Source organism: Akebia trifoliata, chromosome 8 (assembly GCF_017979445.1).
Source record: "Akebia trifoliata isolate Shusen 1 chromosome 8, ASM1797944v1, whole genome shotgun sequence".
NCBI lineage: Eukaryota > Viridiplantae > Streptophyta > Magnoliopsida > Ranunculales > Lardizabalaceae > Akebia > Akebia trifoliata.
In genome coordinates, this window is record NC_141382.1 from 7033582 (window position 1) to 7048149 (window position 14568).

The window sequence follows — 14568 nt, forward strand, 5'->3', positions numbered from 1 at the left end:
ATATTATGACTATTAATTTAAAATGTCAATTTATTATTGAGTAACTTTCTTATTACTCATTCTACCAACAAAACATTATAGATGTTCCAACTATCGAGATGCCTATTATTAATGGAGAACATTATATAGAGGGTTTATAAGATTAGGATGATGAACACTATTTTTGTTATATGTGAGTTGAAATTGAAGTTTAGTGGAACTAGTTTTGTATATTTTTTTACTTCCTTATATTTATTAATACTATGTGTGTTATGTATTCTTGTATATTTATGTCTAAAGTATAAAAGTTAATGTTTATGACATGGACAACTATCGATTGATATAAGATGTGTAGTTGATGTATGTACATTTTTAGGTTGTAATTATAATTTTTTTTTAAATAACATATATTCGTTATGATACGATGGTTGAAATGCAATATATATATGAATTTTGATTATACAAGTATATTTTTACAGGTGAAAATTTTTCGTAAGTCAAAATTTTGTCGAAATTATTTAGAAGAAATTTACATCGTATTTAAGTTTTCAAAGATTTTGATTTTGATTTTTTGTTTGCTCCACCCTCAAGATTTGAGAAAATCTATATCTTAAATTGGGGGCATGACATTGACCCTCGACTTAACCAATAACACGTAGGACTTTCCAAGGAGGCGGTGCATGTGACCATGGAATTAGTCTTACCCGAATTTTTTTTATAAGACTTTCAAATACAACCAGTTTTCCTTGCTTGGAAGTTTTTAGCTCTTTAATTAGGATGAAATAATTTATCATTAACCTTTCATAACACTTACACAAAAGAGAAAAAATTGATTGAATGACAAATGAATACTACCGACCAGGGTGATTGTTAACAATCATATTTAAGAAAAGAAAACATATCTATAGAATAAGAGAAATAATCCTCAAGACCTCACAGGAAATGCACTAAGCGCATATTTGTGCATGACTTTATAATTCTTTCGCCTACTTTTGAAGAAATGAAAATAAGCTTACCAGTTGGGCCCCTCTTTGAAAAATCCTAAATCAATAAAAAAGGCGGGGGTATAAAGTTTTTGACTCAACGAACTCCACCCCCTTGCGTGTCAGGTTGATTGACATCGACCCTGACTAAACTACATTATAAAGAAGTAGGTCTCCTAAAAGGCTAGAGAGCTAAGGTTGTGTGTTGGAGGGTTTACATGTGCTATTGGTATGTGTAGACTCTTCAATTTACTTATTTTTAGAGTCGTGTAGTCAGGGCCATAGTGATAGTGACAAAATCAAAGTTCGGGAATAATTCAACATGAGAAAGCTTCATAAAAAATTCACAAAAATCGATAAAGTTGAAAAATATCGGATAAAATAAAAAAGTTAAAAATAATTGTTTTAAATATACAAAAGTTAAAAAAGAAACACGCATTTCATATATTAAATATAAAAAAAAACATTTAAAACAAAAATAATTTGTGATTTTTTGAGACTTTTTAAAAATCAAAGATTTTTTTTTAAAACTTCGTGATTTAAAAAAAAAATCGTGACTTAATTGATAAGTATTAAAATCATGATTTAATTGCGACTTTTTAAACAAATCGTAGATTTTTGTCACTATAGTCAGGGCCCAAGCGGTGAGGTTCATTATTTTAGCTCTTCCTATTATCGTTCTTTAAGAACCTAACTTAAATACTTCTTCTATTTATCAGCAACAATTAAATATTTATTCTAATTAAGCGCATACTTATTGGTGCTCGTTGATGGAAATAGAAAGTATGTCTAACGCTTTTACTCTATTTTCATTTTTCAGCTTTTACGGAATCTCGATTTGAAACTCTAACGCGCTTTTAGGGGCCAAAAGCATGAAACCGCTCCCAAAAGCTTCTTCTGAAGCGTTTATTGTATATTGGCTTGCACGGAGCTTAAGGTATATCAGTTGCCCCATAATTTGCTTCGTACGGCTACCTTTACTGAATCAAACCACTGAAAAGGATGAACAGAATATTCTAACTTATTCTTAAGGGGTATATTTGCAATTAAAAATTTAACAGGGGCCTCCATCTCATAATTCCGTTTCGTATCTTCTTACGACCGTACCAGGAAGAAAAAAAAAAAAAAACTAATAAACAGATCCTCTGTTTTCTCTCTCTACATCCGTTTCTCTCTCTACTGTAAATCGAAGAATCAATGTTGCTCGTCAATGCCCTAGCCCTAGCTCGGATGACGATGAGGGATTCCAATCTTCAAGCCGAAGACATCAGCTTCGGATCTTTCTGGTGGTTCACCTATGCTGGAATCTCTTGCTTTCTCGTCCTCTTTGCAGGAATCATGTCCGGTCTCACACTAGGGTTGATGTCTCTTGGACTTGTCGAGCTCGAAATCCTTCAGAGAAGCGGAACCTCCACGGAGAAGAAACAAGCAGGTTTTCTTTCTTTCTTTTTCTTTTTTTGGGTGAATTATTCTTGATTTTGTTATTGTTCTGCGTTTGTCAGAAATGGTGGAAATTTAGAAATGTAGTGAAAAGTTAATGTTTGGATTGGTTTATTTGTTCAATTTGACTAATAGAAGTTGATTTGATTCGGTTTTTGCTCGAAATTAAGATAGTAGAGATGGAAAAATGTGATTTTGCGGTCTGATTTATGATTGGGTTCTTTTTTCAATTTGATTAATGGAAGTGGATTCGATTCGGTTTTTGCTTGAGATTAAAATAGTTGAGATGGAATAATATGTTTTTGCAGTCTGATTCGAGTTTATTGTTGCTATGGTCTTTGTTACTTTTTCAAGTCCTTAATTTTCCCTATTGTGGAATCTAATTTACTGAATTTTTAGTATATTCTAGGTTTGGAAGACATTTGAAATTTGGGTTGGGAATGAAACCCATATAAAATTTTTGTTATGATTCTGATGCATAATCACTTGTAACAAAAGAAATACATCCAAGCTAACCAATTCTTTCACGGATCACAAAATGGCGGCATGAATCTACGTTACTATGCTAAAGGCAAGGAACTGATTGATCTTGAGTACCCTGATAACATGAACCACCACACATTTTGTACATCACATATGCTTGGAATTGATCAAAGTTTTAATTTTCATAAAATAATGCAAAAAAGCAATGTCCTTTTCCCATCTTAATACCTGGAATGGTGGGACACCTTTAGTGCCATATCAAATTAGATGGAATATTACCTTTTTTCTGATAATTATAATGTGTTATGAACAAGTGATGTTAGCATCTTTTTCCGGGTGAATTATATTATGTTCCCCTGTTGCTAGATGTCGTGGTTAAAAAAAAAAGGCCCTCAAATTATACATGTTTATCATAAAGTGAAAACAACATAAACCATAGAACACATAATGATTTGAACAAGCAAACTGAAACCAGCACTAGTCATGTTTTCAATCCTCTCACTATATGATGCGTCACTCTGCGATTTCTATTATGTTGTCTCTCCTTGTTATGAAGCTCACTGTTTGGATTTTCATTTTTTTTAATGGGTAAGCTGGACTTGAACCCATGACCTCAAAGTTGAGGTTGCAGTACGTCAACCCACTGGGCTATGGATCTAAACCCACTGTTTTGAAATTTCACCTCTTATTTCTTATGTAGCTCATTTATTATTATTATTATTATTATTATTATTACTACTACTACTACTACTTGTATGACTTATTTTAAATGCACATTCTTTTTTGCAGCTGCTATCCTTCCGGTCGTTCAAAAGCAACACCAACTTCTTGTGACATTACTTCTGTGTAACGCTTGTGCCATGGAGGTAAGTAATTTATCTGAAGATCTTTTTAATTCATTGACAGTTCTCTTTGCAGCTTTTATATCTGGCTGTAATTGACCAATGTAGATAGATAAAAGAAAGAGAAAATTATGTAACATAAAGCATCCCGGTGACTACTGGAGGAAAAGAAGAGGGAAAACAAATGGGTTAAAGAATTGGCTGCGATTTAAGATGCAAAAATGTTTAAATGTGAAGTCATATAATATATAATTCCATTTTAATTTTAATAAAATAATAGGATGTATTTTATATACTAGAGGAAAGTATAATTATATGATCTATAATTAATTAAGTAAAAAAAGTCCTTTAAAACAAATGAAATTATTAATATATAAGTATAAAATAAGTTCAACAGAAAATGCATAGTACATATAAAATATTATGAATATTTTATATTCTAATGGAAGCAATGGAAACTCTTTTGTTAAGATGACTTTCTCTTAAATTTGGCTTTATTGTTTTTCAAAAGATCTAGGAGAGTTATCCTGGACTCCTGGTAACATCTGTCTGTTGTTATTTCTATTTCAATTTCATTATATAGTATGTATTGACTTCATTCAATTACCTTTTTTTTATTGTAATTATTATAGTGATTATTTTGATTACTTGCTACCTGCAGGCCCTCCCTATATATCTAGACAAGATTTTCCATCCGTTTGTTGCCATTGTGTTATCCGTAACTTTTGTTCTGGCATTTGGAGAGGTAAATTTTGTATTCAAGTCATTGTGCTTTTGATTAAAGTTGACTGTAAGTGGTTTACTTACTGTAATTGAGTTCTTTATTGTCTTACCTTGTCGCATCAGGTTATTCCACAAGCAATATGCACTAGATACGGACTTGCTGTAGGTGCAAATTTTGTATGGCTTGTACGAATTCTGATGATAGTTTGCTATCCTATATCTTATCCTATTGGGAAGGTAATATCTACAAGTAGTTTAAACTTTTATAACCTTTTAAAACCTGACATTTCAAGCAACTGTTGTTGTCCATACATTTGACAGATTTAGCAAGAATTTTTTTTCGATAACCAAATCTTTATTAGTGGGAGGACAAGGAGTTCTCACAAAGAAGAAATACAAGGAAGAGAATCCAAACAGCAGAAAAAATGCACAGCAAAAAAAAAAAAACAACAACAACACAAGGGATCACTCGTAAAGACAGACTCCCACCTAAACAAAGAAATTTTCTGTTATTATTTTTCTGATTAACAAACTGGTCAGCTTTATTGAAAAATTATTGGGTACCTTTGGAAGATTTAATATTTATTGGACTGTAAACATAAAATGTTCTAGTTAAAGAAAATATAAGCTGTTCTTAGTCTTTTTTCTTTCTTTCTTTAATTTTTGCCCCTTTCATTGAATTCTTTGTCCTATACATTAGTTGTGTCATGGTTGGTCATTTTGTCTGAACCATGGTTTCAATCAACTATTTTTGTGCCTACATTTGTCAGTTTTCACCAGAAACTTTCTGTTGTTTTTCTGATTAACTGAACTTGTCAACTTTTATAGAATGTTACTGTGTACCTTTGAGAGATTTAATATTTTTGGGACAGTAAATGTAAAATGTTCCAGTTAAAGAAAATATGAGCTATTCTTCATCTCTTTGTTTTCTTTCCTTGTTTTGCCTTCCATTGAATCTTAATCCTTTTCGTTGGTTATATCATGGTCGTCATTTTATGTGCATGCCTATACATCGTGGTTTCACGCAACTATTGTTCGGCCTACATTGGACAGTTTAGCCTGAAAATTTCTGTTATTGTTTTTCTAATGAACTAACTGGTTAACTTTACTGATAAATTAGTGGTACCTTTGAGAGAGTATTGATTTTATGCCACTTAGCTACTTGAATGGGATTTCACATTCCAGCAGGCTGCAATCTTTTGTTGGCTCCACCTCCTCCAGACCAGGTTCAGCTATCAAGAATGCTGGAACCATGTAGTGTTTCAGGAAGAGGAAGAAAGTGGAGGAACCTGTTCTTGGACTAGCCAGCCTGAAACTTCAAACAAGTTCTTTTAAATTTTTGCAGTAACTAAAATTTTGAAATGTAGCTGTCAAATGTCTTGGAAGAATGATATAGGCTGGTTTTAGTGAACTACAGATAACATTTCAAGGCACGTGGAGAACGAACTGCGAAGAAACCCTAGATATGACTGTACAAAGTAGAATTTCTCTATAAATTAATAATAACTTATCTTTTTTTTTGTCAACTACTTTCATTAAGCTAAAAAATCCAAATCTATTACACCCCACCTCCCTGTTCCCTGTTGGTCAAATGGAAACATCGATAAATTCCTCTGATTTCAATCCTACAATAAATCCTAACATTAGGACTACTAAATACTAATAACATGCATACTAAAATCAGATCCCACCAAAATAACCAATTCAAACACTAACTAGGAAACACCCCAAGGTGTCTATCTGCTGGCTTCTCGATCGTTCCATTATGGGCACACTCATCATTTTCTACGATGGAAAATATTTGGATTAGCAGCTTTGTAGCAAGGACCGATGCATCTTGCAACACCAGCTCCCATGTTAAAACACCTAGCACCTAAGATCCTCTTCTGCCGGCCATTGAACTGTATTGCTCTTCCTCATACTCCTTTAGTGTAGGGCTCCATCTTTTTGAAGCTTGGTTCCCTCCTATTTCACACCATTGAGGTGATATTTATTTGGCTCTTGTGATGGCCAGACTATGGTAGTTTGGCATAACCTCTATATTGGGAGTGCTCATCCCTAATTCATTTTTATTTGTTAGTAAAAAAATCTTAAAAACTAAATAGAAGAGATGATTGTCCTTATTCTGCTTCACATGTTTACCTATTGGCTATCACTCTGTGATGGAGGAAAGTATCTCCTTAGACCACTTTTCAAGGTTCTAATTTGTTTTTCTGTTCTTAACCCTATCTCATTTATAAGAGACTGAGTAGATCTTGCACTGTGGAACCTTTACTCATTGTTACCTTCTATGTTGTAAATTATTATATTTTTGCATCTTGAGGTAATTTTCTAATGTTATATGTAGGGTAATCTCTAACCTGTTAAGGTGCCTTCAGGTTTTAGATTTGGTACTAGGACATAATGACGCACTATTTCGGCGGGCTCAGTTAAAAGCCCTTGTTTCTATCCACGGCCAAGAGGTAAGCCTACTTGATATTAGTGGGTGGTTGCAAATATACATTCTATTTCAGTGGATCTAGGAAAGCTATCAATACCAAATATGCCTTGAAACTTCCTTGTGGCTTCCACCATATTAATTTTTCTGTTTTTCCATGTTAGGCTGGTAAGGGGGGCGAACTCACCCATGATGAGACAACAATTATCAGTGGAGCACTCGATTTGACGGAAAAGGTACACATTGCAATGAAAATGAGGCATATCAGAGGCTTATTGTTTCCCTGTTTTCTATGATAAAAATTTCCAATATTGCAGACATTTTGTTTTGTAGAAGATCAAGAGAACTGAAATTTGGTTGTAAGAATGATATAAGTTATGTCTCTAATTTTCACACAAGGGTTAGAAATAGGATGGTATTTTTTATTTTATTTTTTGGTCCGTCTGTTATTCTAGGGTTCCTAAACTTTTGTGGTTGGAAGCTGTTTTTTTTATTTTTTATTTTTTTTATAGATTAAGGGGAAAAAAACAAACGCGCAATAGAAGGAAAGGGTGAGGTGACCAAACCAAAAAGAAACCAAGAAAGAAAAGAGAGTAAAAGAAAGAGCCTCCAACTAGGGCTCGGAAATATTACAAACCAAATCCCAACGGACTTGGAAGTCCTCGAAGAACACCCCCTTGAGCTCTTTGAATACCTTGGACCAAAAGAATAACAACCCGAGAACCGATAAAATAAGCTCATGGCTGGATTGAACCTTTCCTTCGAAGGTTCTTACATTTCTTTCTTTTCAAATTCCTCAATTGATTGTGAACGGGGTGAGACTCCATAGTAATCTCTTGGGGTGTCTGAAAGCCATCCCCAATTGTAGTCATTCCCCCAAAACACCTCTAACCGAACCCGGAAGACAGCAATCAACCCCAAACAATTCTGAAAAGTCATCCACACCTCCTTAGCCACTGCATAGTGTACAAGCAGATGTCTAGAAGAGCGCTCCTCTGCCAAGCACATACAACAACCATTTGGGCCACAAAAACCCCTTCTTCTCAATTGATCGAGCATGAGGATCCTATCCTGAACTGCTCCTATCCTGAACTGCTGTCCAAACAAAGAAAGCGACCTTTGGACCCCACCTTTGTGGATGGAAGCTTTAATCATCCATAAGATTGTGATGCATGAGAGGAAAGACGGGGGCCTCTGAGGGTACCTGTCCCTGTTTTTTTTTTTTTTTTTAATATTTCTAATGTTCTTCCTTTTCCCTTCTCACGGAAACAACACCAGTCCGACTCTGCTGCCACCCCCATTCCAAACCACACCACCTCCAGCGCTATGACATCACCACTGCTGTGGACTACCACCGCAATGCCCATCGCCGCTGTCACTGTACCATGGAGAGGTTTTTATATATAGTTGCTGGAATATCCATTTAAGGTGCCCATCATAAGACTGGGTGAAACTTAGCTCTGAGGTTTTTTATTTCTTGAGTGGAACAATGGCATTACTTTATTTTTTTCAATCTGTTGTTTTTATTCACAAAAATTGTCCTATATATACTTGCTCACTAGCTCACATCTGATCTCTTTTAGCTTTATTTCTATGGATCAGTAAGTTAGTCGACTCTCACTGCCATCAAAATGTGCTTGGTGTCTCATGAAAAAAATCATCTTTTGAAAAGACCATCTCAAAATCTTTATCAGCTAAATGGCTTTCGATTAGTCTAACTTTTAGAATTTTAAGATAACTTCTTGAATCATTCAATCTGCAATATCCACGTGTTGTGTGTCCGAAATTGTGTCTGTTAATTGTCTTTTCGTGAACAGACTGCTGAGGAGGCTATGACACCTATTGAATCGACATTTTCACTGGATGTCAATTCGAAGCTGGACTGGTGAGTTTTTCACCTCAATTTTTTTTCTTGCATTGACAAAATCATTATTATGTGGTGCATGTGTTTTTCGGAAAGGTCACGGTATTATTGGAAAAGGGGTAGTAGAGGAAAGATAATAAAGTTAAAAGTTTTCCTTGAGATTCGTAGCAAAACAAAATCCCAACCCCTCTTTATAGGAGGATAAAAGGAGAGGGGTCCACCATTCTGTTTATATATATATATATAGGGGGCGGTTCACGGGACGTTTAAGAAAACTGCTGAGTAACCGATGGATGTCAATCGTTGGATATGGGAAAAACCACGGTTTGGATTGCGTGCAACGTCATTCCAATCTTTTATAATATTTGTAACAAATTCCAAACACATCCCTCTTTTCTTGTTTTTTTTTTAGAGAAAAGATCGAAACTCTTTCTCTATCGTCACTGTCTCTTCTCTCTATCTCTCTCTCTCTCTCTCGTCACTATCTCTTCTCTCTATCGAAATCACAGATGATAGAACGACGGCTTCAAAGTCTCTCTCTCTCTCTCGATCGATCAACGGCTTCAAAGTCTCTCTCTCTCTCTCGATCAACGGCTTCAAAGTCTCTCTCTCTCTCTCTCTCGGTCTCTGTCTCTAACGATTTGAGTTCTCTCTCTCTCGATCGACTCTCAATCTGTAGCATAATAGTATCCATGCAGTATCTTGTATCGTGTACAGGTCAACGGTCCTATTGCAGGACTCCACGAAGGCAACATCGCCATCGGTCGCAATTGCAATGGAGTCCCAAACAAATTCCGTCCACCACCATTACTGAATCTTGAAGGAGAGGATTGAATTTGGTATAATTCTGGGATATTGTATAAATAATGCTCTACTTTTTCAGACAATTTCATCAATCTAACCAGACATATATTACAGTTTACAGAACAATATTACATACTATACTCTGTTATTCTAACTTTGGATATGGCCATCTCCCTTATTTAATAGTAACAAGAGTCTGTTAGCCTAAAATAGTATTCTTTGAATTTTCTTAGAATTAACTTTGACAACCACTCCTTTTTTCTATTAATTTTATTTTTTCTCCGAAAAGCAAAATTGTTCTAAAAGTGTGAGGGAAGCCTTGCTGGCACCTTCATTCAACCTTTAGTTTCTAATATATTCTTCCATGGTTTTAGTTGCAATTTCTTTCTCTAATTTCGTAGATCATCATTACATCTAACGACTAAAATATGCCAAGGGATCTCTTCTTGCATCTATTACAAATGTAAAAATAAAAAGGCCCAACTTAGATTTGATCTTCTCGAGCAGATTTATCTGTGGTAAAAAATAGAGACTCATGTTTACAAGCTAAAAATTCGTGGACCGTCCATTTTTTGTAAACTGTTTTTGATGGGGTTAGAAGTTTTGGAATGGGCTGATTTTTGGTGATGATGATCTCCTCACCGTAGAGATCATCCTCACCAAAAATCAGCCCATTCCAAAACCTCTAACTCATGTTTTGAAAAATGTTTTGCCAAAAAGTTAGCCATTGATCGCCCCCCTATATATATATATATATATACACATATGGGAAATGTTCAGCAACAAACATTTTGGCAAAACATTTTTCAAAACATGGGTTAGCGGTTTTGGAATGGGCTGATTTTTGGTGAGGATGATCTCTACGGTGAGGAGATCATCATCACCAAAAATCAGCCCATTCCAAAACTTCTAACCCCATCAAAAATGGTTTACAAAAAATGGACGGTCCACGATTTTTCAACTTGTAAACTGGGGCTAGAAGTTTTGGAATGGGCTGATTTTTGGTGAGGATGATCTCCTCACCGTAGAGATCATCCACACCAAAAATCAGCCCATTCCAAAACCTCTAACCCATGTTTTGAAAAATGTTTTGCCAAAATGTTTGTTGCTGAACGGGACCCTATATATATATACCTGATTGTACTCCCGGCCCATGTGAATGACATTTTAGATGATCGTACTGTACATTGAGTCATTCTCAACATGAAACCCATTGTCACCAAAGGTAGTACACTAACATAACTATATTAAAAAGCAACCATAAATTATTGGTTTAAATGAACTCTCCCAATTCTTCATATTCAAGCAAAGATTTAGTGAAGTTTGTCAGAATTGATTGAAATTTGTGACGATGGTCTTCAAAGCATATATAAGTCATTGCATGGTTGGATTGTCTAAAATGATATCTACACGGGCCCCACAAACAGGAGTACAAATAGGGAGCTCTCTCTCTCTCTCTCTCTCTCTCACACACACCCACCCCCACCCACCCACCCACCCACCCACCCACGCACGCACGCACGCACGCACACACACACACACACACATATTGGGTTATTTTCAATTTACAAGGAAATCTTATGAAAATTAGGAAAACAAGGGAAGTTTGAATAGAAATTTGGAATCTCCAATGTTTTGTTCATTAAACTATAGACTTCAATATCTCATCAACTGACCATATAGTTTCAAGAGTTTTGGTACAACAACAACAACAACAAAGCCTCATGTTCCTCCACTCCTCTGTCCAAAGCCAGGTCTTTTGTTATTGAGCATGAGTTCATATCTGCTTTCACTATCTCTATGGTCCTGGTATAGAATAAAATTTCAATCTCTTGCTAAAATATTTTACTTCATAAGATTATTTTTTTCACTTCTGATTTTGAATTGCAAGAAATGTAGCAATACTTTCAAAAGATCCATTATACTTGTGGTAGAGCCTTGGATAAAAAATGAAATTCCAAAATTCTATTACCAATAGTATTTTATTTTATTTTAATCTTTTTGAAATCACAATATTTGTTCTTAGTTTGCAAGTAAGTACTAAAACAAAAGGTACATGAAATATCCAAATCTTTTGATAATTCAGGGAAGCAATTGGAAAAATTCTTGCTCGGGGCCATAGTCGAGTACCTGTCTACTCTGGAAATCCAAGAAACATTATTGGACTTCTACTGGTGGGTGAGAGAATCTATTACATATCAAAGGGATTCATACATTTATTATATATTTCTCGGTATCATCGATTATGCTTTTAATTTTTCTTTTCCCTTCTGAATTTGGGATTAGGTGAAAAGCCTTCTCACAGTACGGGCTGAAACAGAGACTCCAGTCAGTGCCGTTTCCATTCGGAGAATTCCAAGGTGTGTTCATTCAACATTTTTCTATTCTTTTCTTTCTTTTACATTTTCTGAACTTATATCCTGGGATATGTTCATATGTGGAGTGTTTCACAGGGTTCCGGCAGACATGCCTCTGTATGACATATTGAATGAATTTCAGAAAGGAAGCAGTCATATGGCAGCTGTTGTGAAAACCAAAGGGAAAATAAAAAATGCTCTACTGGGTGGTGATGGAGAAAAATCTGAAGAGAGCAAAGTGGTTGAGGATTTCAAATTAACTACTCATTTACTACCTAAGCAAAATGAGAACTCAGAGAGCGTTATTGTTGACATTGAGAAAGTTTCAAGGCCCGTCAACATGAATAGGCAAATCTCCTTTCAGCAAAAAGATGGATCAAGCAATGGATTACTTCATTTGTCAGAAGATATTGAAGATGGGGAAGTCATTGGTATCATCACCCTGGAGGATGTATTTGAAGAACTTCTACAAGTAATCCTCATAGTGTAGTTCATATATGGACCAACCTAATTTCTTACCATCCTGACCAATCTTGAAACATTGATCTATTGGTTAAGGCTAATATTCAAAGAGTTGTGATCCAGAGCAGTGTCCCATTCCTATAAAAACATATGATGTCTACGTGGCATGTTTTGGATGGAGATTAAACACATAGGGCTCCGTGCACTGTAGAAAACTTCTTGGTTAGCCCGATGTGTTTTTAACATCTATTCAAAACATTCCACGTAGACATCGTTCTTATTCTACAGAAACGGGACACCTTACTTGATCCTGTTCCATATTCAAATACACTGACAGCCACAAATAAAAAAGTTCTGTGCGTTTGATTTTTTGGATCATCTGATCAGTGTAATCTTTTCTCTGTATTGTAGAAAATTTTGATCACTGATCAATGAACATGTAGGGAGGGGCTATTACAATATAATGACCCCTGACCTGTCACATTGTTTATCTTTTTCTCTTTTTTACCGGGTTCTGGGTTTAGTAATTTGTGATTGTTTTCCTATACCATTGCCAGGAAGAGATTGTAGATGAGACGGATGAATATGTTGATGTGCACAAAAGGTACTGTAGGATCAATTTATTATTATTATTACCCGCATAAGAAGAGCTTCTTGTTACTTAAATAAACTATAACTTAAATCTTCAAAAAAAATAAAACTATAACTTGTGTTATTTTCTCAGGATACGTGTGGCTGCGGCAGCTGCAGCTTCATCAGTTGCAAGAGCCCCGTCAAGTCGGAGATTGATTGCTCAAAAGGGAGCAGCTGTAAGTGACAACATTTCTGTTATTGTTTTTAATTTTCCTTTCTTGTGCTTTTATTAGTGTTTAGTCTAGTAAGAAAAGATTTACGTTAAGAATTCAGGTTCAGTTGTTGAAATTCTCTTAAGGTCTTAAGAGTTTAAAATTCCATAAATAACAAATCCACCTAATTATACCTTAATGGATATCAATATCTGTGATGGGGGAAACTAGCATAATTGCCGCTCAAAAGTTAACAAAAAAGAGTCCAATTATTCAGATCTTGATACCCGTGATCTATATTCTCTTTGGTAAATTGTTGTTTGTTGGCAATTTATTCATGGTTTGTGGCCAATTCATCTTTTGAGGTGGTTTATATGACTTAAGAGGCAGTATGATGGTAATTTTGCCATCTTAACGAACATATATGGGGATCAGAATAATGAGCCATCTCTTGGATTGACCCCAGCTTGAAATCCAGCTCTACAAGGTGATCCTAACCATCCAATTGACTTCTTATGGACAAGTACATATTTATATCTCCTTTTATGCCCTTTAAATAGTAAACCACGAGTATCAAGCAGTCTTCTTCTCTTATATCTCATTTCTCTGTGTATGTAGTTTGGGACAAACTTTAATAAACATACTAAATAATATATGATCCTTGATATGCTATATATGTATCCCACTATATTCTTATAATAGCTCAAGTTTCTATGATTCTTCTTCTTCAGGGCACCCAAAACAAGCAGGGGACCCCAAAGAAATCCGGTGAAGATGATTCAGGTTCAATGCGACAAGGAAATCTTGTGGAGCCTCTCTTAGGGAAGAAGAGATAAACACGGAGTTTGGTTATGGAAGATAAAGGGCTGCTCTCTTGAAGAGCAGTAAAGACCCATGTTTCTTTCCTCTCTGAAAGAGCTATTGTAATGTAATATTGGAAGTACCGATGGCGTTTTTTTTCGTTTTGTTTTTTTTAATGCATATATCCCCTATTTATCTTTTTCTCCCTCCATTTTTGTCAATGTCAGGTATCTGAACCGAGAATATATTATTGAGTATATTTTGATATCTTTGGGAATATAAATATTGTAATGAGAAAAGTTTAAAATGACGTGGATGAAAGTAGAATAAGTTTACATGGAAACACATAATATTTGAGATAAGATATAGATGATGATTATGAAAATTTGTAGAAAGAAAAGGAACTAAGAAATTTTATATTAATAGATCGATTGTAGAATATATAATAATTTTTATAGATTGTAGAATATATAATAGTTTTAATAGCGATAAACTAAGAGAAAGTCATTTGAGATGATTTTGATGCATTTAATCCCAATTAAAGTAAATATGTAAATTGAAGATTGTACAAGAGGGAGAGGAACATTTAGAAGAACATGGATTGAGGT

At 34.9% G+C, this 14568-nt stretch overlaps 1 protein-coding gene across 1 annotated transcript; it reads left to right on the forward strand.

Annotated features, from left to right (window-relative positions):
* The first annotated feature begins 2061 nt into the window (after positions 1–2061).
* Positions 2062–14165, forward strand: LOC147395811 (DUF21 domain-containing protein At4g14240-like). The gene is made up of 13 exons (XM_086450746.1): positions 2062–2394; positions 3675–3751; positions 4389–4472; positions 4574–4687; positions 6829–6912; positions 7052–7123; positions 8705–8772; positions 11642–11729; positions 11842–11915; positions 12009–12384; positions 12932–12978; positions 13099–13183; positions 13891–14165. The coding sequence occupies exons 1-13, from the start codon at positions 2160–2162 to the stop codon at positions 13993–13995; spliced, it is 1509 nt and encodes a 502-aa protein (XP_086306872.1). The 5' UTR covers positions 2062–2159; the 3' UTR covers positions 13996–14165.
* The last annotated feature ends 403 nt before the right edge of the window (positions 14166–14568 follow it).